Source organism: Neoarius graeffei, chromosome 14 (genome assembly GCF_027579695.1).
Source record: "Neoarius graeffei isolate fNeoGra1 chromosome 14, fNeoGra1.pri, whole genome shotgun sequence".
Taxonomy (NCBI): domain Eukaryota; kingdom Metazoa; phylum Chordata; class Actinopteri; order Siluriformes; family Ariidae; genus Neoarius; species Neoarius graeffei.
The window spans coordinates 76,823,736-76,850,636 of NC_083582.1; the positions used below are offsets into that span (position 1 = coordinate 76,823,736).

A 26,901-nucleotide genomic window follows, 5' to 3' on the forward strand; every position below is an offset into this window, starting at 1 on the left:
GGCACTTTTTTGGACAGAGGGCAGAGGGGCAGGTTCTTGAGCACCACCTCGTGTCTATCTGTGCACGCCACTGGACAGGGGGTTCCTCAGGACCAGGGTCGAGAACCTGTGGTTGAGCCTCCTACGGTATGTCTCGGACAGTGTCCAAGAATCAGGCTCAATAAAATCATCGGCAGTGCAGATAGATTTCCTGTGATATTCAGAAATATTTGATGTCTGCAACAGCACAGACTTTGTGAAAATCTGTTTAGAAATAATGCGAGGTGTATCTTCTTCAAGCAATGTTTTGAAAGATAGTAGTACTGTAAGTAATAAATACGGTACATACTATCTACTGGTTTACGGGTTTCATGTGTCCCTTTCCAATATGGCGGACGCAATGACGTGAGCTAGCACACACGGCTAATACGGCGGTTTATGCAGTATTTTATGGTAAGTGCAATTAGCGCGCCCTCGTGTGTTCGGTATAGGTAAATACAACCAAGCGCTGTTTTGGGCGCACATTGATGACGTTTGCATGAACGTGTTTTCTGCCTGCTCACTGGTGGTGTTTTGCTTGTTTATGTGATGTTTGAGTGTTGAACTGTTTAATATTTTTTTTTTAAATTTGAGTGGTTAATAAGAATACTTGAAAAAAACCAGTTAAAGTAATAAGATTGTTTTGATTTTTCTTCCAGGATAAAGTTTCAGAAGAATGCGGATAAATGAAGACACTTTAGTGGAAGGCAGGCAGGTTGTGTTGGTTCCCTACAGCCCTGAACATGTTCCCAGGTATCAGCATCTCTCAGTCAGACATAAACTCATAGAATACATTAAAATTAATGTTATTTCCTGTATTTACCTCCAGCTTGAATCATTTTGGAGGTTTTGGTAGATGTGCTTCTACAGTTCTAGGTCTTTCTGAGCACAAACACTGAAAAATAATTGTTAACTAGTGAAATAAATTTCTCTTTAACACTCCTCAAATCTCAAAACCAGTTAATTTATTATTTCTAAACACACAGTAATTATGGAGACGTTCAGTGTTAGCAGTGTTTCCTAAAATCCTCAGGGTCCTGAGATAACTGAGGGTTTGTTCATGAGTCAGCTTCTCTTGTGTCATCTCCCTGGGGTGCTTTTACTTTTGTCGGTCTGACGTGTTTATAAAAATACAGTAATAGTACATAAAAATCAATAAAAACAGAATGTGATGATTTGCAAATAACCCTATATTTCATTGAAAATGGTACAAAGACGACAAATCAAATGTTGAAACTCAGAAGTTTTTATACTGTGTGTGTGTGTGTGTGTGTGTGTGTGTGTGTAATTTATATTTTAACAACACTCTGTAAACGTTCAGGAACTGAGGAGACCAGTTACTGTAGTTTTGGAAGAGAAATGTTGTCCCATTCTTACCTGATATAGAGGATGTGCAGTCACGTGACCCGTCCGTGTGTACTCCGCCATATTGGATGGCTTCAGGATTGTTTACCTTGCGCGAGCGTAATGGATCCAGGGAGTAATCCCCAAGAAAATTCGGAAAATACCCCATCTACATCGCACGATGACTTAAGTTTGTTCAGCATCTTGAAGGTGACGTGAGGCAGCGTTACGTGGAAAAGTGTTCCAGGTTGGGGATTGCAGATCCGTACAACTTGCCGCAATCCTTGTTCAGGGAAATTCGGAGCTGCGGTGCCGGCGATTTGCCTGATCTGGCCTACCACGACATTTACAATTTTCTTGTTAATCGTGAATCGTGTTACACTGGCAAAGCCCTCAAAGCTCACAAGAGCCTGGAAGCTTATAAATACACTAACGCTACGTTCACACTGCAAGGCTTAATGCTCAATTCCGATTTTTTTGTGAAATCCGATTTTTTTGTGAGGTCGTTCACATTAACAAATATATGCGACTTGTATGTGATCCTCAGTATGAACGAAAAGCGACCTAAAAGTGTTCCGCATGCGCATTGCAGGATACGACGACGTCACACGCAGTGAGCATGGCCAGTGTTTACGGAAGTAAAACCGCCCGGTTGCGGTATGACCCATCCAATCTAGCTTGAATAGCTGCATCCCCCCAAATGGAAATCAGCTCCCTAACCTCTGCGTCCTTCCATTGAGAAGATTCAGAACCTTCACAGCCCGAAGCGTCCCTCGCATTGATGTCATGCGCAGGGGCACAGATACGTTTTTTGAACTGGGGGGGGACAAAAAACTGGGGGGGACAAAGCTGCCAGCAAACCAACCCCAACCCTGATATGCCTGTCAAACTTGTTGTGGGTTACCATAGCAACCAAGCTCGAGCTCGCAACCTGTGCAGTCTGCGCAGCTCAACCAACCGAATATCAGTCTTTGTTTTATTTTATGTGAGTTGTTGCAACTATATGTATACACTGCCGTGCACCTCAATAAACCGAATGGTAATTAGTCTTTTGATTTTTCCGTGAGGTTTGCCTTATGCAAAGAAAGACAGCATAGACGTTTTTTCCTCCCTATAAGTAGGGGGGACCGAACGAGGTGAATTTAAATATGACTCGTCCCCCCCTCTATCTGCGCCCGTGATTATGCGCCATGTTGTTGTAACTTTTTTTGAGAGACCCGCTGCCTACTTCAGCGCAGAATAGTGACGTTTGTGGCTTGCTGATGACGTGTAAGTCGGATGAATGCGACCTGGCGGTTCAGACTGAAGTCGCATATGAAAAGAGCGGATAGGAATCGCAATTAGCACCACATATCCAAACGGCCTGGGTCGGATTTGAAAAAATCGGATCTGTGTCGTTCATATTGTCAATAAAAGATCGGATACAGGTCACATATGGGCGAAAAGATCGAATTTGAGTCACTTCAGCCTGCAGTGTGAACGTAGCCTTAGTAACTTTAAAAATGCACATTGATAAAACTTGCTGAATTCGTGCTGAGTTTATCTCAAGAAGAAAATAAATATATCACAATGGAAAAATAACTTCGTTCCGCCCGAATAAGTTCCAAATCTGTGCTCAAATCAGAATTTAAGGGAGTTGTACTCAATAACGTACAATATGACTCGGGTAGTCAATGACATGGACAGGCTTTAATTTTCAAACAAATTTTGCATACACTGTACACACACAATCTTGCCTATAAATACCCAGGGGAAATGATGGGAAAATTGTCATTATTGAAGATGCCACGCCTAAGCCAAAATCAACGTGAACAGGCCATCGGGATGTTGCGTGCCGGAAGTACACAGACAGAGGTCGCCCGGCACTTCGGTGTTCATCATTCGACCATTTCCCGTTTGAGTCAGCGTTACAGACAGACAGGGAGCACCAGGGATCGTCCACGCCCTGGTCAGCCTCGAGTCACGACGCCAGTTCAGGATCAGCACGTCAGGCTAGCTCACCTCCGTGACAGATTCCTGACCCCCTCAGTCACTGCTGCCGAGACCCCTGGACGACACAGACCCAGAATCTCCAGCATGACGGTCCGAACATGGACCAACTGTCACTTTGAATTTTTTTATTGTGAATTAATTCTTGAGTTTGACAATAAATGTCCTTTATCGATGTTTCAAGATGTGTGTGCATTACATACAATATCATAAATTTCAAATATATGCATGGATCTAAAGTGATATCGTGTTGAATTCCATTGTGCGTTTTTAAAGTTACTTAGTATATTTTGTTGCGGGATGCGTATCCCAACTATACCTCTGGAAGGTTCCGAAGAAGAATGTCTACTTGATAACCTCATGGGTAAGTGGCATTAAGACGTTTATCATAAAGAGACTATGCAGGACGTTTTATCGGAAGAATGTTCGAAATCTAAACTCAGTTCCAGATAATGACAGGGTTGTAAATATGTATGTTTTTGTCTGAAAAAAAAAATCACAAATCACCACTATCTTTATCTGTGCCGAATTATTATTCAATATCAGATAGAAATGTATTAGAAGATTACACCTACCTGATATGAAGTGTTCACTACAAATTCGGCTGGTAGAACTGGGGTACCAGTTTTCTTTTCGCACAGCGGACACCCATTTTGCGCGTCTCTCCTCGTCTGCGGGGAATCTATAAAATGACACACCCTCCTTTTGGCCCTGTCTATTGGTACAACCAAATGCTGAACAAGATATAACCATTCTCGAAAGATCTACTCCCACACACTTGATAATTAGAACGGGTTCGTCTAAGTTCTATGCGCGGCCATGCCGTCCAAGATGGCAGATAAACATATCACATGGCCTTGTGACGTGACGTGCACGCTCTCTATACAGCTTCAGTTGCTCAACAGTTTGTGGTCTCACATCTTTGTCGTATTTTGCGCTTTATAATGCGCCAAATGTTTTAAATGGGAGACGGGTCTGGACTGCAGCAGGCCAGTTTAGCACCTGGACTCTTTTACTATGTAGCCATGCGGTTTTAATACAGTGGGGCAAAAAAGTATTTAGTCAGTCACCAATTGTGCAAGTTCTCCCACTTAAAAAGATGAGAGAGGCCTGTAATTTTCATCATAGGTACACTTCAACTATGAGAGACAAAATGAGAAAAAAAAATCCAGAAAATCACATTGTCTGATTTTTAAAGAATTTATTTGCAAATTATGGTGGAAAAAAGTATTTGGTCTATAACAAAAGTTCATCTCAATACTTTGTTATATACCCTTTGTTGGCAATGACAGAGGTCAAACGTTTTCTGTAAGTCTTCACAAGGTTTTCACACACTGTTGCTGGTATTTTGGCCCATTCCTCCATGCAGATCTCCTCTAGAGCAGTGATGTTTTGGGGCTGTCGCTGGGCAACACGGACTTTCAACTCCCTCCAAAGATTTTCTATGGGGTTGAGATCTGGAGACTGGCTAGGCCACTCCAGGACCTTGAAATGCTTCTTACGAAGCCACTCCTTCGTTGCCCGGGCGGTGTGTTTGGGATCATTGTCATGCTGAAAGACCCAGCCATGTTTCATCTTCAATGCCCTTGCTGATGGAAGGAGGTTTTCACTCAAAACCTCACGATACATGGCCCCATTCATTCTTTCCTTTACATGGATCAGTCGTCCTGGTCCCTTTGCAGAAAAACAGCCCCAAAGCATGATGTTTCCACCCCCATGCTTCACAGTAGGTATGGTGTTCTTTGGATGCAACTCAGCATTCTTTCTCCTCCAAACACGACAAGTTGAGTTTTTACCAAAAAGTTCTATTTTGGTTTCATCTGACCATATGACATTCTCCCAATCCTCTTCTGGATCATCCAAATGCTCTCTAGCAAACTTCAGACGGGCCTGGACATGTACTGGCTTAAGCAGGGGGGCACGTCTGGCACTGCAGGATTTGAGTCCCTGGCGGCGTAGTGTGTTACTGATGGTAGCCTTTGTTACTTTGGTCCCAGCTCTCTGCAGGTCATTCACTAGGTCCCCCCGTGTGGTTCTGGGATTTTTGCTCACCGTTCTTGTGATCATTTTGACCCCACGGGGTGAGATCTTGCGTGGAGCCCCAGATCGAGGGAGATTATCAGTGGTCTTGTATGTCTTCCATTTTCTAATAATTGCTCCCACAGTTGATTTCTTCACACCAAGCTGCTTACCTATTGCAGATTCAGTCTTCCCAGCCTGGTGCAGGTCTACAGTTTTGTTTCTGGTGTCCTTTGACAGCTCTTTGGTCTTGGCCATAGTGGAGTTTGGAGTGTGACTGTTTGAGGTTGTGGACAGGTGTCTTTTATACTGATAACGAGTTCAAACAGGTGCCATTAATACAGGTAACGAGTGGAGGACAGAGGAGCCTCTTAAAGAAGTTGTTACAGGTCTGTGAGAGCCAGAAATCTTGCTTGTTTGTAGGTGACCAAATACTTATTTTACCGAGGAATTTACCAATTAATTCATTAAAAATCCTACAATGTGATTTCCTGGATTCTTTCCCCCCATTCTGTCTCTCATAGTTGAAGTGTACCTATGATGAAAATTACAGGCCTCTCTCATCTTTTTAAGTGGGAGAACTTGCACAATTGGTGGCTGACTAAATACTTTTTTGCCCCACTGTATAAGCAGAAAGGTGTTTGGCGTTGTCTTCCGTGAAAAATATTTCGTCTGGATGGCAGCATATTGCTCTGGAACGTGTTTATATCATTCAGCATTAATGATGCCTTCCCAGATGGACAAGCTCCCCATGTTATTATACCTGTACTGTGTTAAATATGATTCAGAAAAAATATAAATATTGTTTATCTGTTTAAAATGTTATACTTTTGATGTAACACATTCCCATTTTAAAATCAGATCCAGAGACCAAAAGGCTCATCACAAAACTGACTTTTTACCTTTGGTTTGTTTTTTCTTTTATGTTCTAGATTGTTGGATTTTACTTTTTAGAACTTCTCAATTTTTTTTCTTTTTATTTGTAGATAAATTGTAAAACTGAGACACAGCACACATTTCCCTCTCGTCAGAAATTACTGGGGATGAAAACTTTTGCACTCTACAGTGTTCAACTATATTTAAATCGGTTTGAGCCACTTAAAGGAAAACAAACGTGTAAAGATCTGTGTGTGCTTTGAAACGAAATGCATGTCGTTCTGTAAAAGGAGGCGGGCTGTCATTTTCAGTCTTAATGTAACTGGTGTTGCTTATTAAACTGCAAACCAGCTGTTGTGCTGTGCAAATCTGTACTGGCAACCATATATGTCCAGATGTTAAAGATAAAAAAGGCAAACACTGAAAATAAGTTAAAAAGCGCACACAGAGCTGAATTAATCTGATCTCGGATCATACAGGTATCACCAGTGGATGACGTCAGCAGAGCTGCAGAAACTCACAGCGTCTGAACCTTTAACCCTGGAGCAGGAGCAGGAGAATCAGAGAAACTGGAGAGAAGATGAGGAGAGTGAGGATTCGTCCTCGATTTAACACACACACACACACACACACACACACACAGTTAAATGTCATCATGATGTTTAATCAGATGTGTTTGTAGCTTAAGTCTGCTTTCACACTTGGTGGTTTTTTTTACACTTGACCGAATTGCCAACGCGTACAATTTTTAATCGGACACGTGCATTTTATCTTTTTATAGTTGCATTTAAAGCTAGACTGCCTTTCAGATTTTAAATGTAGGTCATAAAAAGAATTTTCCCGACACCCAATTATTTAGCTGAAAGCTACTGAATTCAAATCACAGACTTCCAATTTTATTAGGTTATTTTAAAAAATAGAACAATTAATGAATCTAGGTCCATGTAGCTCTAAATTCTCCGCTATTTTTTCCTGCTTCACCATGACCCAATACAAGATACTACATCATGCATCACATGGTGGGCTTTCCCCGTTCACGCAAGGCATTGTGGGATACAAATTTGAAACAGGAGAGAAAAATGGAGGACGTGAGTGTGCGAATGAAACGTGAAAGACCGACTACAGTAACGGAAAGAAAGCGAGAAGAAAAGACGTTATGTTATATGCGAAGGAAAGGAAACGCAGGACCAAACTAATAAATATGGGCGCTCAGCGAGCACCTCGGTGTGATCAGCTGTTCGTTTAGCGACAGAATGATGGAACTGTCAGTGCACGCTCAAAGGGAAACCTGTAGATGGCAGTAATGCAACACTGTGGATGCCAGCTGCCGTAAAACCCAAAAGAAGAAGAAGGTAAACCTGCGCATGCGCACACGGACTTCCTCTGTCTGCTTGACTGCGCCAAGCGAGCGATTTCATGCACATTATTTGCTTTAATCCCCTCAAATTAAATAACTTCCCAGCCACAGAATGGCCTGATATTTTGTGAGATATTACAGAAATAAACAGATATCACAATCACCACATCTCAGACGGAACTAAATTTCACCGATTTTATGAAATCGAAAGGCCGTCTAGCTTTAATATTGTGGAACCTTCCATAAACGAAGCTGAGCTGTAAACAGTTGCTCCTCACGTTCTCAGGATCTTTATAAAACTATAAGATTGCAGCTTATTACTGGACTACCTTTTTGAGGAATGGCGTTGTGTCCCTTCCTCCAGGATTACACAGATTCCGTACGCGTTACGCTACAGCTACAGGCTCCACCGCAGGAGGAAGGTGGCCACATTGTGGTCAAAGTGGTGGTTCTAACGTAGGGTTGGGTGATAAGACGAAAATATTACATCATGTATGATGTCAAAGATGTTTCTACGATATTTCTCACTACACACTCACCGGCCACTTTAATAGGAACGTGTTGATTCTAAGATCCCTGTTCTTGGCTGCAGGAGTGAAACCCAATGTGTTCTTCTGCTGTTGCATGCTGAGATGCTTTTCTGCTCACCACGGTTGTAAAGAGTGATTATATGAGTTACTATATCCTTCCTGAAAAAAAAGAAATCTCAAACCATGAATCTGTCCATTTCCCTCTGACCCTCTCTTGTCAACAAGGCGTTTGTTTCCACCCACAGAACTGTCGCTCACTCACTGTGTTTTTTGTTTTCTGCACCATTCTGTGTAAACTCTAGAGACTGCTGTGTGTGAAAACCCCAGGAGATCAGCAGCTTCTGAAATACTCAAACCAGTCCATCTGGATCAAACCAACACCCATACCACAGTGAGAGAAAGTCACACTGTGAGATCACAATTTTTCCCGTTCTGATGTTTGAACATTGTGAACATTAACTGAAGCTCCTGATTTGTATCTGTGGGATTTGATGCACCGTGCTGCTGTCGAGGGATCGGCTGATTACAGAACTGCAGAAAATAAAACCGCAGGTGGATGGATGTTCCTAATAAATTGGCTGGTCAGTGTATAGTGTATATAGATTTGCTAACAGTTTCCCAGCAATCCAGTAGTGTTGCATTTATTTTAAAAAATAACTGTTCCAATCTTTGTTTAATGTCTACAAATATATATTTTATTTTCTCACACTGAAAGTAGGGGAAAAAATCTGTAAAAACATGTAAACAGTTTTCTATTTGTAAACTTAAATACAAAGGCGTAAAGTCAGATCAGTTTGAAATTATAAATAAATAAATGATGCCTCTGAAAAGTATATTGGAACATAATTTATCACAGTATTGATGTTGTGATGTCTTATCACCCAGCAATCAAATCTTTTTTTTTTTAAACATGGACAACAAAGTGTCGATGAGAAAAATTAACCTTATTATTGAGCGAATATAAAGAGATTTACACCATATCGAATCCCAAATGTTCCAAAGTTGCAATGTAACTAAAAGCCAGCGAACTAGGCGAGTTAGATCATCAACACTGGGACTGGTAGGAGCGTTGTCATGGTTACAATGTAAGCTGCTTTCCCCCCCCCATACCAGTACTAATGGTGCTCTGGTTTAATTGGTTATATGACATGTGACCTATGACCTCGTGTAGTCTGATAAGGCATATGGCCTAAAGAATGAGTTGATTCCAGCACACCAGGAACAGCAGCCCATTAATGAACACGTTTCACCTGTAAATGCAGAGTGCACATTTATCATCCTGGACAAGCAGCGATGGACAGATCCGAGCATCTCCGAGGAAGAGTGCATGGTGGGAGACGTCAACCTCTTCCTGACAGACCCCAGTGACCCGTCACTGGCTGAGCTGGCGATCATGATAGCAGGTAATAGTCCTGATGATTCACTGACTCATTATGATTCAGGTAGATGTCCTGATGATTGACTGATTCATTATGATTCAGGTAGATGTCCTGATGATTCACTGATTCATTATGATTCAGGTAGATGTCCTGATGATTGACTGATTCATTATGATTCAGGTAGATGTCCTGATGATTGACTGATTCATTATGATTCAGGTAGATGTTCTAATGATTCACTGATTCATTATGATTCAGGTAGATGTCCTGATGATTCACTGATTCATTATGATTCAGGTAGATGTCCTGATGATTCACTGATTCATTATGATTCAGGTAGATGTCCTGATGATTCACTGACTCATTATGATTCAGGTAGATGTCCTGATGATTCACTGATTCATTATGATTCAGGTAGATGTCCTGATGATTGACTGATTCATTATGATTCAGGTAGATGTCCTGATGATTCACTGATTCATTATGATTCAGGTAGATTTCTTGATGATTGACTGATTCATTATGATTCAGGTAGATGTCCTGATGATTCACTGATTCATTATGATTCAGGTAGATGTCCTAATGATTCACTGATTCATTATGATTCAGGTAGATGTCCTGATGATTCACTGATTCATTATGATTCAGGTAGATGTCCTAATGATTCACTGATTCATTATGATTCAGGTAGATGTCCTAATGATTCACTGATTCATTATGATTCAGGTAGATGTCCTGATGATTCACTGATTCATTATGATTCAGGTAGATTTCTTGATGATTGACTGATTCATTATGATTCAGGTAGATGTCCTGATGATTCACTGATTCATTATGATTCAGGTAGATGTCCTGATGATTGACTGATTCATTATGATTCAGGTAGATGTCCTGATGATTCACTGACTCATTATGATTCAGGTAGATGTCCTGATGATTCACTGACTCATTCTGATTCAGGTAGATTTCTTGATGATTGACTGATTCATTATGATTCAGGTAGATGTCCTGATGATTGACTGATTCATTATGATTCAGGTAGATGTCCTGATGATTGACTGATTCATTATGATTCAGGTAGATGTCCTAATGATTCACTGATTCATTATGATTCAGGTAGATGTCCTGATGATTCACTGATTCATTATGATTCAGGTAGATGTCCTGATGATTCACTGATTCATTATGATTCAGGTAGATGTCCTGATGATTCACTGACTCATTATGATTCAGGTAGATGTCCTGATGATTCACTGATTCATTATGATTCAGGTAGATGTCCTGATGATTGACTGATTCATTATGATTCAGGTAGATGTCCTGATGATTCACTGATTCATTATGATTCAGGTAGATGTCCTAATGATTCACTGATTCATTATGATTCAGGTAGATGTCCTGATGATTCACTGATTCATTATGATTCAGGTAGATGTCCTAATGATTCACTGATTCATTATGATTCAGGTAGATGTCCTAATGATTCACTGATTCATTATGATTCAGGTAGATGTCCTGATGATTCACTGATTCATTATGATTCAGGTAGATTTCTTGATGATTGACTGATTCATTATGATTCAGGTAGATGTCCTGATGATTCACTGATTCATTATGATTCAGGTAGATGTCCTGATGATTGACTGATTCATTATGATTCAGGTAGATGTCCTGATGATTCACTGACTCATTATGATTCAGGTAGATGTCCTGATGATTCACTGACTCATTCTGATTCAGGTAGATTTCTTGATGATTGACTGATTCATTATGATTCAGGTAGATGTCCTGATGATTCACTGATTCATTATGATTCAGGTAGATGTCCTGATGATTGACTGATTCATTATGATTCAGGTAGATGTCCTGATGATTGACTGATTCATTATGATTCAGGTAGATGTCCTAATGATTCACTGATTCATTATGATTCAGGTAGATGTCCTGATGATTCACTGATTCATTATGATTCAGGTAGATGTCCTGATGATTCACTGATTCATTATGATTCAGGTAGATGTCCTGATGATTCACTGACTCATTATGATTCAGGTAGATGTCCTGATGATTCACTGATTCATTATGATTCAGGTAGATGTCCTGATGATTGACTGATTCATTATGATTCAGGTAGATGTCCTGATGATTCACTGATTCATTATGATTCAGGTAGATTTCTTGATGATTGACTGATTCATTATGATTCAGGTAGATGTCCTGATGATTCACTGATTCATTATGATTCAGGTAGATGTCCTAATGATTCACTGATTCATTATGATTCAGGTAGATGTCCTGATGATTCACTGATTCATTATGATTCAGGTAGATGTCCTAATGATTCACTGATTCATTATGATTCAGGTAGATGTCCTAATGATTCACTGATTCATTATGATTCAGGTAGATGTCCTGATGATTCACTGATTCATTATGATTCAGGTAGATTTCTTGATGATTGACTGATTCATTATGATTCAGGTAGATGTCCTGATGATTCACTGATTCATTATGATTCAGGTAGATGTCCTGATGATTGACTGATTCATTATGATTCAGGTAGATGTCCTGATGATTCACTGACTCATTATGATTCAGGTAGATGTCCTGATGATTCACTGACTCATTCTGATTCAGGTAGATTTCTTGATGATTGACTGATTCATTATGATTCAGGTAGATGTCCTGATGATTCACTGATTCATTATGATTCAGGTAGATTTCTTGATGATTCACTGATTCATTATGATTCAGGTAGATGTCCTGATGATTCACTGATTCATTATGATTCAGGTAGATGTCCTGATGATTCACTGATTCATTATGATTCAGGTAGATGTCCTAATGATTCACTGATTCATTATGATTCAGGTAGATGTCCTGATGATTCACTGATTCATTATGATTCAGGTAGATGTCCTAATGATTCACTGATTCATTATGATTCAAGTAGATGTCCTAATGATTCACTGATTCATTATGATTCAGGTAGATGTCCTGATGATTCACTGATTCATTATGATTCAGGTAGATGTCCTGATGATTCACTGATTCATTATGATTCAGGTAGATGTCCTGATGATTCACTGATTCATTATGATTCAGGTAGATGTCCTGATGATTCACTGACTCATTATGATTCAGGTAGATGTCCTGATGATTCACTGACTCATTATGATTCAGGTAGATGTCCTGATGATTCGCTGATTCATTATGATTCAGGTAGATGTCCTGATGATTGACTGATTCATTATGATTCAGGTAGATGTCCTGATGATTCACTGACTCATTATGATTCAGGTAGATTTCTTGATGATTGACTGATTCATTATGATTCAGGTAGATGTCCTGATGATTCACTGATTCATTATGATTCAGGTAGATTTCTTGATGATTGACTGATTCATTATGATTCAGGTAGATGTCCTGATGATTGACTGATTCATTATAATTCAGGTAGATGTCCTGATGATTGACTGATTCATTATGATTCAGGTAGATGTCCTGATGATTGACTGATTCATTATGATTCAGGTAGATGTCCTGATGATTGACTGATTCATTATGATTCAGGTAGATGTCTTGATGATTGACTGATTCATTATGATTCAGGTAGATGTCCTGATGATTCACTGATTCATTATGATTCAGGTAGATGTCCTGATGATTCACTGATTCATTATGATTCAGGTAGATGTCCTGATGATTCACTGATTCATTATGATTCAGGTAGATGTCCTGATGATTCACTGACTCATTATGATTCAGGTAGATGTCCTGATGATTCACTGACTCATTATGATTCAGGTAGATGTCCTGATGATTCGCTGATTCATTATGATTCAGGTAGATGTCCTGATGATTGACTGATTCATTATCATTCAGGTAGATGTCCTGATGATTCACTGACTCATTATGATTCAGGTAGATTTCTTGATGATTGACTGATTCATTATGATTCAGGTAGATGTCCTGATGATTCACTGATTCATTATGATTCAGGTAGATTTCTTGATGATTGACTGATTCATTATGATTCAGGTAGATGTCCTGATGATTCACTGATTCATTATGATTCAGGTAGATGTCCTGATGATTGACTGATTCATTATGATTCAGGTAGATGTCCTGATGATTGACTGATTCATTATGATTCAGGTAGATGTCCTGATGATTGACTGATTCATTATGATTCAGGTAGATGTCCTGATGATTGACTGATTCATTATGATTCAGGTAGATGTCCTGATGATTGACTGATTCATTATGATTCAGGTAGATGTCCTGATGATTCACTGATTCATTATGATTCAGGTAGATGTCCTGATGATTCACTGATTCATTATGATTCAGGTAGATGTCCTGATGATTCACTGACTCATTATGATTCAGGTAGATTTCTTGATGATTGACTGATTCATTATGATTCAGGTAGATGTCCTGATGATTCGCTGATTCATTATGATTCAGGTAGATGTCCTGATGATTCACTGACTCATTATGATTCAGGTAGATTTCTTGATGATTGACTGATTCATTATGATTCAGGTAGATGTCCTGATGATTCACTGATTCATTATGATTCAGGTAGATGTCCTGATGATTGACTGATTCATTATGATTCAGGTAGATGTCCTGATGATTCACTGATTCATTATGATTCAGGTAGATGTCCTGATGATTGACTGATTCATTATGATTCAGGTAGATGTCCTGATGATTGACTGATTCATTATGATTCAGGTAGATGTCCTGATGATTGACTGATTCATTATGATTCAGGTAGATGTCCTGATGATTGACTGATTCATTATGATTCAGGTAGATGTCCTGATGATTGACTGATTCATTATGATTCAGGTAGATGTCCTGATGATTCACTGATTCATTATGATTCAGGTAGATGTCCTAATGATTGGCTGATTCATTATGATTCAGGTAGATGTCCTAATGATTCATAGATTGATTATGAATCAGATGACAGTCCCAATGTGTCATTGATTCATTATGAGTCAGCTGATACAATTTCCCAGCAATCCAGTATGATTCAGGTGATAGTCCTAATGATTCACTTATTCATTATAGATGTACTAATGATTCGTAGATTGATTATGAATCACACGATAGTCTCAATATCTCATTAATTCATTTTGAGTCAGCTGATCGTTCTCATGATTCACTGATTCATTATGATTCAGGGAGAGATCCTGCTGATTCACTGATTCATTGTGATTCAGGTAGAAGTCTTAATGATTCATTATGATTCAAGTAGAGGTCCTAATGAATCACTGTGAGCTATAGAAAAACATTTGGACTCTGCTTTATTCCCTTTACTCTTTTTAAACCACTTACAGGAAACTGAATCTTTCAGTCATTCACATCATGTCTTGCTTTCTGCAGAGCCCAGTTACAGAGGCAGAGGATTTGGCAAAGAAGTGACACGCATGATGATGCATTACGGTGAGCTAGAGATGAGAAATTAAAAAAAAAAACAGAAACCTTCACATGGTACTGTTTTTTTTACTTTGCTCCTGTTATAAATCTCCACAGGCATCAACAAACTAGGTATCAAGAAATTTGAAGTGAAGATCGGTTTGGAAAACCGGATAAGCCTCGATATGTTCAAGAAGCTCCAGTTCCAAGAGGTACGAATTAACAGAATCGTAAAATACTGAAGTCATCATGTGAGATGTTAATTTGCGATTATACCGGCAGCTCTGACAGTCGTGCACCTGTAATTCAAATCACAGGTGTATATTAATGCGCTTGTTCCAGTAAAACTATAGTTTCTATAGTAACAGCGACTGGGACGCATCACATAATCCAAGCCAATAATAATCAGCAGATTGAAAACAAACAAAAAACCTTGTTGATGGTGAAATCTCCATTTCAGCACAGAAAAGTGAACTTGTTTGTGGACTTTTGACAGCATGAATTGTTGCTCTAAATGGATAAAAACGTGTGTTGTTCTGTAATCATTGAAAATTATAATCATAAAATGTCAACTTCTGGGTGGTCATGTGACCTTGTGTCAGCCTGCATCACACCGTATTCCAAGTACGTGATTTAGTGTCAAACCTGGGGAAGTAAACCTCCTAATAGAAGAGCCCGATGACTGTGTTTTACGAGGAGAATGAGGCCATTGCACCCTTCTATTCGGAGGTTTACTTACCAGGTTTATCATTAAATCACATATTACAAACTCTCTTACTCCGAACTTTCACATATAATGAAGTAAATTCATGTCCCGTCTTTAATTACAATGAGCCGGAGTCTTCAGAAAAACATCACTCTGTCACGTCCACGTGTGTTGGCGCTCGGAGCACATGCACAGCGCCATTAGGACAAATTACGGTACCATGCACCTGTTCCAGATTAGAGCACAATCACAGCATGCTCTTATCAGGACTCTCTAAACACACACACTTGGTGAAGTATACGCGCTATACCGAGTGTCTCACATTACCAAGCCTTATAGCTGTGTGTTGCCTTTCTGATTTTGACTTTTTGTGTATTTGGACTCTGCCTTTCGTCTTTGCCTCCACCATTCTGTTTGTTCCTCGCGTGACCGTTGCACATTTCACGACCCTACAAATGTTTGTCTTATGTTTTTGACCTATTTGTCTGCCTATTTGTAAATAAACACACTTCCTGTAATTACATCCAGTGGCGTGCACAGACATTTTGGGCGGCAAGTGCTCTGGGGGGAAAAAAGGGCACTTTTTTGCGCATGTGGAACACCTTATTATAAAAGTCTGAGATTTAACCCTCCTCTTGTGTTCGGGTCGCCACTGACCCGTTTTAGTTTTTAAAGGTGTAAAACAACCACTTAATGTTAATTTATTACAGCAAGGCTTTTTGACTTTGCCAGGAATCTCTAATTGAACAAAATAGAAAAAGAAATTTTTGTTTTCCTAAATCTGAAAATGGTCTAGCAAAAAATATAACACTTATGTGCAGTTGTTTCTGTATGCGACGGGCTACTTCACGACAAAATAATTACAGCTTGGGCTTAGAGGACAAACAATACATTTTCACTCGATTCATGTGTTAGCTGGCTGGTGGGGCAGGGGAAGAGCTGACTGACTGCCCGATGTGTTGTCTGCGCTACGACAAGGCCGTGGCTTCCAGGACGCTATGCTGCTGCAACCTCGCATTGAATGCACTGCACGCTTGTTCACGTGACAGAGCAAGAGAGACAGAGGTCCGGTGTGTGTGCGGAGGCGGCACACATCGGGACATTATTTTCACACACGCTTTTAATGCCGCGGCTTTTCTAAAAGATCATGTCGACATTGGCCTCAGTAAACTGTAAAAAAAAAAAATCAAAAGGGCACTTTTTTGGACAGAGGGCAGAGGGGCAGGTGCTTGAGCACCACCTCGTGTCTATCTGTGCACGCCACTGATTACATCCATCGTTGACCTGCTTACACACACACTGAGCCACGCGCTCCTCTTCCCACCATAGACAAACAATAAGTAATCAAGTCCGCAGTCGTGTTAACAATACGCCATAAAGTAAAGGCTTAACGAGCCTCGCTTAGACATCAGTCACTAACCATTATCGAGAACGCTGATCAAAGGATTGATAAAAGGGCGAAATGACTGCTGTTACTGCTAAACTTAACACCTAGTTAAAGTGTACCATCGGTGTTTTTATACCCCGTGCCCCGCCCAGCCCTGCGGCACGACAGAAATGACATCATCTGTGATTTGCAACACATGAATGAACTGAATGGTGACGATTTCGAAAACAGCGAGTCAGTGGGCGGACCCTGACAACGGTACAGCGGTAACCGCCGTCATTTCCATAACAGATGAAGAAATCATCACCTCCATTCGTGATCCTTTAACTCAGTCAGTGAACTGTGATCGTGACTTGGAAGGAGAAATTCATGATAAGGAGAATGTGCTGAAAATTTCACATGCAACGTGAGTGTTTGGTAACAGATGGGTCCATTTCGGTAGAACAGGCTATTTGGACGTCGCCCAAGGAGTTCGTTATAGCAGGGTTGCAGTGTACCTGGAATACCTCCCTGCCCATCACTGATTATTTTCCTACAATAATAAACCCCCACATGTTTTATTACTTATATTTTGTCACGTCTGCTGCTGCTGTTTGGTTTTAAATGTAATGCTGGATATTTTCTTCCTCATTCAGCATACACAGCCTGATCGTAAATCTAAACCTGACCTGATCTTTCCTCTCTCCTTATCAGCTCTCCGTCAGCGAAGTGTTTCAGGAAGTGACTCTCGGCCTGACCGTCAGCGAGGAAGAGCTGCTGGGCAGCAGGGATCTCACCCAGGAGAGAGAGTACAGAAAAACACGGGACTCTAGACAAGGAGTGGAACGTGCCTTAACCAGCGGAGGTGATGGGAACTGAGAGGAGAGACGGTTTTAATAAGAGAGTAAACGGAGAAACGGTTCACACAGGAGTGTCGCAGCTTATCGAGGCATCATTTAATTTGCTGCTAAAAACAAGTCTGATTTGTCATGTTGCACTTTTGTGGTCAAAATGATGCACTTAGAGTGGAACAAAACTACAAACGAATGAACATTTTCGTTCCTTATCATGTTTTTTTTTAATATTTTATTATGACCTGCTATTAAGAAGCAATTGACACGGATACCGTATTGAGGGGGATCGGTTCTTCACTGGTTCTCTGTTGACTTGTTACAATCTCATCATGTTTTCTTTCCATCACATGTAAAATGACGGGTTTATGGAAAAAACTAAACAGTTACCTTCACTTGATATTTTTTTCATAAACAAACACCTCTGCGCGCACAAACAGGCTCCAATCAGGTGGTTCAGGTTTGCAGGTTCTCATTAACATCGTATCTCTAAAACAAGCGGTTGAGCGTTTGTAGGTTTTATATGGAAATCATCATAACCAGCCGATGACCTAATACAGTTTTGAAATCGATCCAAACAGGGTCAAGGTCACATGTCTGAGATTCCCTTCAATAGAGTCCTTTGTATTTGAAGTATACTTTAAAGTGCATATCCTGGACCAAATTCAGTTTTTTTTTATATGAAAGTCTGTCCCTTTACACACTCATCCAGAAGGGTAATTTTGCACAAGGCCATCTGTCTACAGCAGAAAAAAATAAATAAATAACAAAACGCGTCTGGAAAAATCCCAAGGGAGTCTGGAGCCAGGTTCATGACGTCACCTGCGGAAGCGCCAGCAGGCTGCGAGAGCTTTGCAGGGTTTCAGTGCACAGCCTGTGTAGACCAAGCGCTCCCATTTCTCTCTCATTGTCCGGTCTTTTGGGAAACGATGAGTACTAATCCCGTCAAGATTGGTGTTTCTACACCCTCCTACGATACATCTGTTAACCATTTTAATAATTACGCAATAACGTTAAAGAAATTTGCAGAAACCCACCAGGTCGTTTTCTCATAAACCAGCGCTGACGTAGGATTCAGAGGGAGGCGTCCCGCACACGACGTCACGAAAATCAGTGTTTGCCAGGAAATCCAAATGCCAAGTTTTTTCAGAGGCGGACCAATTCGCCTCAAATGGCTCAATTTCAACTGAATTTTTCTGGTATTGCGCAAGGTAAAAAAATTGCACAAAATGTGACAGATATTTGTAGGTATATGTATGTGCAATTGGTCTTAAGTGATCAGTCTCATTAAATCAGTCTCATTAAATCAGTCTCATTAAATCAGTTTCATTAATAATACCATTAATTTTGGTGCTTAATAATACATTACCAAACAGCTAAATTATGGTATATTCCAAATTATGATCACTACCAATGCAGCAATAATGGACTACTTACCGCACCACATAACTCATATACACCTTGGAATTCTTTGAGATTGGATGACTTCAAAGAATATATAGGAGCAACACAGACACAGTTTAACAATTAATTGAATTTATTATAACAATGATAAAATGAGTAATAGCAGTTGAATACATTCAAATATGATATGGTCATATACTTGATGAGCGTGTGTGTGTGTGCGCGCGAGGGGAGAGAGAGAGAAAAAGGTGTGTGTGTGTGTGTCCCGTATGTGACTGCGCAGTATGGGGAGGAGGAGGGTGACAACCTCGTGGTCCCTTGAGACAATACAATTAGCCCTGGATGCTAATGAGACAAAAGAATTAGCCGTAGCAGCTAATTCCACTAGCTTATAACATTACTAAATCCATTGAAATCTTGATGAGGTCAAAATATGTGTAATGATGAATTTAAAGGTTAGAAAGGATAGCAAGAGCATGCAAAAGCCTATCTATTAACAATTGAGAGGACAAAAATAGAACAATAATTAATTTAACACCCTGAGTGTCTACAGTGTACACAATTAAACCGTTCCTGAGTTTAAATTCACACTACTTCATAAAGCTAATTCCTCAGACTAGTCTTTTTGCCCAAAAATGCCAGTCTTACTTCCAGTATCTTGCTTATGCAAGATTATAGAGATGTTCCAAAACTTCTGAGTCCACCGGAGCACGTGGGTCGTTTCCGTGGAAAAGCAGAGGATCCTTGGTCCGAACTTTAGTGTTCGTGAGGAAAAGTCTCTGATTAAACAATGTGCACAGCGCTTTAGTCAGAAGGAATCCGGTCGCTTCTAACTTTAAATTACCGTATTTTTCGGACTATAATTTGCACTTTTTTTCATGGTTCGGCTGGCCATGCGACTTATACTGCGGTGCGACGTATATATGTTTTTTTTTTCCACCGTGAGAGCTTCAAGGCAGTTCTGCGACAACTGTGGGAGCAGTGGATGATTGATGGGGAACACAGCTTCACGGCAACCGGGAGGATGCGCCATGCAACTTTCCTTGACGTCATTGGGTGGATTGACAAAGCATGGGCTTCAGTGACAACGGAAACCATCCTGTCGGGGTTTCGAAAGGCTGGAATAACTGGAGCTGATGCCGAGTCTGACGACAGCCACGCAGAAGAAGAGGAAACGGCGCTTCGTCTGCCACTGGAGTTGGCAGAGTTGTTCAGAAGCGACACCGAGGATGAGGAATTCAATGGATTTGCTGATTTGGAGTGAAATCGTCAGCTTGATAAACTTGATTGACCTGTGTTTTATTATTAATGATAGGCCTATAGTTATTTAAACAAGTTATGTAATGATTTTCGGCCTATAGGCTATTGAATAACGATGTTACAGTACATATTCAGCCAGTTTTTCTCTGGGCTGTTATAAATGATTTTGTTTTGCATTTTTAAAAATAACTCTCCTTCCAAGATGAACTTTATTCTTCGTCTCTGTTATGGTGTTAATGGTCTGAATAACGTTTAATGTTTTTATCTGATATGACGTTAACTGGCAGGCGCACTTTCTGCCTGTTTTTTTTCTCTGAGCGGTTGTTTTTACTACCGTACCTGTCTTTGGAGATGATATACCTATAGCCTACTTGGCCTCTGATTTGATGAAATAAAATTCGACAAAAATGAAGAATGACACTCCTCGATGATGACTACAGCTTTAATAACAAAGATGAAAGAGCCATGGGGCAATGATAAGCCCTACCGGTAAAAATATTCTAAAAGCAAACTGATTAATGCATCAGTAATAGGCTACTAATATTAGTTATAATAATAATATATGCTATTAGTAATAATGATAGTGATAGTATTAAAGATCGTAGTAGATATTTAAAATAATCAGACTAGGCTACTTACAGGGCAAAGGGCGCGTTATCACTGCTCAGCTGTTCGTTTATTAAATAAACAATGCAGTCGTGCAGTAACCACGCGCCGCTTATCAGATACAATCACAGATTCTATGGATAGAATAACCCTTCAAAAAAGTGCGACTTGTAGTCCGGTGCGATGTATACATGTTTTTTTCGTCTTCATAATGCATTTTTTGGCTGATGCGACTTAAACTCCGGAGCGACGTATAGTCCGGAAAATACGGTAACTGCTTTGGGCTGCAGTCGTAACGTTACTTATAATGAACAAATGAAAACCCGGTTGTAACTCAATCTGAGTTAAATCACGCAATTCTGGAGTTTTACCGTGGCCAGTGGTAAACAAAAAAACGCGCTAAATTCTTACTTGCAAAGCAGACGTCTTGGTTTTAGATGTTCTGGTGAGCGGGCCTCTTTATGTCTGTAGAACACGCCGGTCCGCGGCGAGATTCACAGCACCAAAGCGAAAGACGGAAGTGTTGCTCAGTTACTTATGGCTTCAGGGAGGATGTGACGTAGGTAATCCCGCCCAGGCGTGACGTAGGTCAACGTGGAAGTTGGTTGATGGTATTCATAGTTCTTAAAGGGACTGTACCGCTGTACCTACATATTTGACCGCAGTTTAATATAAAATAAGAGAATTACATTGATCTTGCTCCTGAATTTACCCATGATATGCACTTTAAGGGTGTTTCTGACAAAGATTAATTACAAGAACTAGACATGTTGGTGGCTGTTGCTGTTCAACTTTTTTTTTTCTAAGTCTAGATACACTGATGGGGCATTTTACGATGTACACCTACCACATGGGTCACTCTGTAATCAAACCTGTTCTACGCTGTTCTCACCCAACCCTGACCAGCTGTCATTTGAGTTGTGGATTCTTCTCAGCACAGCTAATAATTATCTAATTATAACCCTGCAAAGTGAACTGCAGGGTAACACTTTAATGTAAATGTTCATTACATCACCATATAATTAGCCCAAGTCAGACAAACATGGAGGTAAAACAAGTAAAGAATAAAATACTTGGGTGTGCCGTTACAGGAAAACCAGAACGTCAAGGGCATCGGAGCTCAGCTGGCCTGTGATCAGAACAACGCTGACGACCAAAACATCAAACAGAACTGAAATGTGACAAAGTGAGAGAGGACCAACCTCCACGAAAGGACTCGATTTTGTTCCCGGAGTGAAGATCGACCCAAAACAAACATCGGTCAGAACTGAGTTTGGATGATAAATGAGAGGAGATACAATGACTAATTTAGCAAAAAAATTGAGAACACAATGACCAAGTGTCATGCAGAAGTTCGAGTTCTTTCAAATAAAACAATCAGAACTGAAATCTGTGGAAAACTGAAGGAGGGAGGAAACATGATTTAACTGAAAAAAGCTGTAAGCAAATCGTTTACAACAGGAAAAACAAACAAATGACCACAGTTTTGTTCTTCAAGGGAAGATCGACCCAAAAACTTCGATCAGAACCGGAATCGAATGAGAACTCTGAGAGGAGGTACAATTCTAATGAGAAGCCTGAAAAATTTGTTAATTTGGCCTAAACAGGGATGAGAGTTTTCTACTTTTCGGCGGATTTCCGCTTTTTCTGAGCAAAAATCGATATTACGCCAAATCCGTTGAGAGTTTTTTTCATTGAGGGGGTTGGGGTATATTCCTTCGTGATATTCAAGCATACAACGATGTTACATGTTTACATTTTCGCCATCTTTAGTCTCGCGGTAGAATACGTGTTATCTACAATGTAATTGGCCAAAACATCGCTGGCGAGAGCATGATGGCCAATCATAACAGTTCTTACAAGAGTGTGGGAGAGAACAAAAGCCAATCAGAACAGTTCTTACAGAAGTACCCGCATCATTCTATTTTATCGAAACTTGCACGTTCATCGTCGCTGCGCTTCAGAAATACGTTTCTCTTTCGTATCGGCTTTTTTACTCAAAATGCCGAATACAATTGACAAGCGAGACGAAGCGAAGGTACGTGAAATCGATGCTGGTATAAAAAAACAGAGAGAGGACTGACAAGCTCTTGTCTTCGGCCAAAAGGCTGAAGAAGTCGTCGAAATGATTAAATGAAAATGAGAAGTGACTGTGAACTATAAATAATTGTATAAAGTGTACATAGACATTATCCCATAAACTTAGCATTCGTTTGATTTAATACATTGAACATGTATATGATGGTCAGTAAATCTGAATTAATGCTGACAGTTTTGAAAACTTAAATATTTCAAAAGACTTTGAAATCATATGCAACTAATGAGGACATAGGGAGACTGACCTTTTCTCCCTAAGACATTTTAATATATGAACATTTTGATAATTAATAAAACTTGCATTTAATGTGAATTTAGTTTGTCATTTTTGTCTCGTCTCGTCTCGTCTCGTCTTCTTCCGCTTTATCCGGGACCGGGTCGCGGAGGCAGCAGTCTAAGCAGGGAAGCCCAAACTTCCCTTTCCCCAGACACCTCGGCCAGCTCCTCGGGAAGAACACCGAGGCGTTCCCAGGCCAGCCGAGAGACATAGTCCCTCCAGCGTGTCCTGGGTCTTCCCCGGGGCCTCCTCCCGGGGGGACATGCCTGGAACACCTCCCCAGGGAGGCGTCCAGGAGGCATCCGAAAAAGATGCCCGAGCCACCTCAGCTGATTCCTCTCGATGTGGAGCAGCAGCGGCTCTACTCCGAGCTCCTCCCGAGTGACTGTGCTTCTCACCCTATCTCTAAGGGAGCGCCCAGCCACCCTGCGAAGGAAACTCATTTCGGCCGCTTGTATCCGCGATCTTGTCCTTTCGGTCATTACCCAAAGCTCATGACCATAGGTGAGAGTCGGAACGTAGATCGACCGGTAAATTGAGAGCTTCGCCTTTTGGCTCAGCTCCTTCTTCACCACAATGGACCGGTAAAGCGACCGCATCACTGCGGAGGCTGCACCGATCCGCCTGTCGATCTCACGCTCCATCCTTCCCTCACTCGTGAACAAGATCCCGAGATACTTAAACTCCTCCACTTGAGGCAGGACTTCTCCACCAACCTGGAGAGGGCAAGCCACCCTTTTCCGGTCGAGAACCATGGCCTCGGACTTGGAGGTGCTGATTCTCATCCCAGCCGCTTCACACTCGACTGCAAACCGCCCCAGTGCATGCTGAAGGTCCTGGTTTGAAGAAGCCAACAGGACAACATCATCCGCAAAAAGCAGAGATGAAATCCTGTGGTTCCCAAACAGGATTCCTTCTGGCCCCTGGCTGCGCCTAGAAATTCTGTCCATAAAAATTATGAACAGAACCGGTGACAAAGGGCAGCCCTGCCGGAGTCCAACATGCACTGGGAACAGGTCTGACTTACTGCCGGCAATGCGAACCAGACTCCTGCTCCGTTCGTACAGGGACCGGACAGCCCTTAGCAAAGAGCCCCGAACCCCATACTCCCGAAGCACCCCCCACAGAATACTACGGGGGACACGGTCGAATGCCTTCTCCAGATCCACAAAGCACATGTGGACTGGTTGGGCAAACTCCCATGAACCCTCGAGCACCCTATGAAGGGTATAGAGCTGGTCCAGTGTTCCGCGACCAGGACGAAAACCGCATTGTTCCTCCTGGATCCGAGGTTCGACTATTGGTCGAATTCTCCTCTCCAGTACCCTGGAGTAAACCTTCCCTGGGAGGCTGAGAAGTGTGATTCCCCTATAATTGGGGCACACTCTCCGGTCCCCTTTCTTAAAAAGAGGAACCACCACCCCAGTCTGCCACTCCAGAGGCACTGTCCCTGACCGCCACGCGATGTTGCAGAGGCGTGTCAACCAAGACAGCCCCACAACATCCAGAGACTTGAGATACTCAGGGCGGATCTCATCCACCCCCGGTGCCTTGCCACCGAGGAGCTTGCAAACCACCTCAGTGACTTCGGCTTGGGTAATGGACGAGTCCACCTCTGAGTCATCAGCCTCAGTCTCCTCAGTGGAAGACATGACGGTGGGATTGAGGAGATCCTCAAAGTATTCCTTCCACCGCCCGACAATGTCCCCAGTCGAGGTCAACAGCTCCCCACCCGCACTGTAAACAGTGTTGGCAGAGTACTGCTTCCCCCTCCTGAGGCGCCGGACGGTTTGCCAGAATTTCTTCGAGGCCGACCGATAGTCCTTCTCCATGGCCTCCCCGAACTCCTCCCAGTTCCGAGTTTTTGCTTCCGCAACTGCCCGAGCTGCAGCACGCCTGGCCTGCCGATACCCGTCAGCTGCCTCGGGAGTCCTGGAGGTTAACATGGCCCGATAGGACTCCTTCTTCAGCTTGACGGCATCCCTTACTTCTGGTGTCCACCACCGGGTTCGGGGATTGCCGCCACGACAGGCACCGGAGACCTTGCGGCCACAGCTCCGAACAGCTGCGTCCACAATGGAGGTAGAGAACATGGTCCACTCAGACTCAATGTCCCCCGCCTCCCTCGGAAGCTGGGAAAAGCTCTCCCGGAGGTGGGAGTTAAAGACCTCCCCGACAGAGTGCTCGGCCAGACGTTCCCAGCAGACCCTCACCATACGTTTGGGCCTGCCAGGTCTGTCCAGCTTCCTCCTCCGCCAGCGGATCCAACTCACCACCAGGTGGTGATCAGTTGACAGCTCAGCCCCTCTCTTCACCCGAGTGTCCAAGACATAGGGCCGGAGATCAGATGAAACGACTACAAAGTCTATCATTGACCTCCGACCTAAGGTGTCCTGGTGCCACGTGCACTTATGGACACCCCTATGCTCGATCATTTTTGTTGATCATGAATTATAACCATACCCTTGAATGTAGAATGTGATTTTATTTTGAATTCAAACAATACTCCTATTGATTTGAAACATATTTTCATGTAAATATATAAAAAAAAGACAACAGATTTTTTATCTACTACAGCTCAGATTGCAGGAAAAGTGGTTTGTAAGGCCTTATTTTTCAAAATTTTCCTGGGGGGGTATCCCTCCCAGGCCCCTGGCTTCGGGCGCCATCTTGTTTTCTGCTTTTTTGGTGACCACCCACTCTCATCCCTGCTAATTAGTAACTCGTTAGCAAAAAAATTGACAAAACAACCACCAAGTTTCGTACAGAGTGATGAGTTATTTCAAACAAAACAAATCCAGAATGGAAATCTGTGGAAAACTGATAGAGGAGATACGATTTAACGGAATCGTGGACGACAGACAGACGGACGCCACGCCACTCAGCCTTATGGACAGATGAGCTAATCATAAATCAATGCCTTGATCATGTGATGCAGGACAAATTGTGGAGGAACCTCTGCGAAACAAGTTTGTTCCTGTTCTCTCTTACATTATAGCAGCAATAAATAAACAGTCATTCCGTCACCAGCATCTCCAAGCGAATAAGACTGCTCACCTCCAGATTGTTACACAAGCGCTGACGCTGGAGACTCCTTCCAGAAATGTTAATAAATTACCAAAAGAAAGTCACGATATCAAGATATGATTTTTTTTTTTTATTTGTGAAACGTATTAATCTTCGGTTACATGAAAAATTAACCCTACAGGTCCCTGTGAATGAGCCGTTGCTTTAGAAACGGCAACATGTCAGAACGAGTGCACTAACGTATCAGGACAGAATTTGCTTTTGTAGAAAAATCTATTCTTGATTCTGATTGGTCAGAATTCAACAGACGCGATGGCATACAAAATTGCAAACAATTACATGTAAAGGAACAGACGCAGATG

At 41.5% G+C, this 26,901-nt stretch overlaps 1 protein-coding gene across 1 annotated transcript; it reads left to right on the forward strand.

Moving 5' to 3' along the window:
* Positions 1-479: 479 nt before the first annotated feature.
* nat9 (N-acetyltransferase 9 (GCN5-related, putative)) lies at positions 480-18,263 on the forward strand. Its single transcript, XM_060940321.1, has 7 exons — positions 480-544; positions 678-771; positions 6,726-6,835; positions 9,396-9,536; positions 14,913-14,972; positions 15,063-15,157; positions 17,732-18,263. Exons 2-7 carry the CDS (start codon positions 695-697, stop codon positions 17,894-17,896), a joined length of 648 nt encoding a protein of 215 aa, XP_060796304.1. The 5' UTR covers positions 480-544; positions 678-694; the 3' UTR covers positions 17,897-18,263.
* The last annotated feature ends 8,638 nt before the right edge of the window (positions 18,264-26,901 follow it).

Excerpts from the sequence above, each read along its gene's own strand:
- nat9 (XM_060940321.1), top strand. The coding sequence starts at position 695 with ATGCGGATAAATGAAGACACTTTAGTGGAAGGCAGGCAGGTTGTGTTG. Across the intron at positions 6,836-9,395 it reads CTGGAGAGAAGATGAGGAGA|AGTGCACATTTATCATCCTG; the intron begins GTGAGGATTCGT and ends CTGTAAATGCAG. Across the intron at positions 15,158-17,731 it reads AGAAGCTCCAGTTCCAAGAG|CTCTCCGTCAGCGAAGTGTT; the intron begins GTACGAATTAAC and ends TCTCCTTATCAG.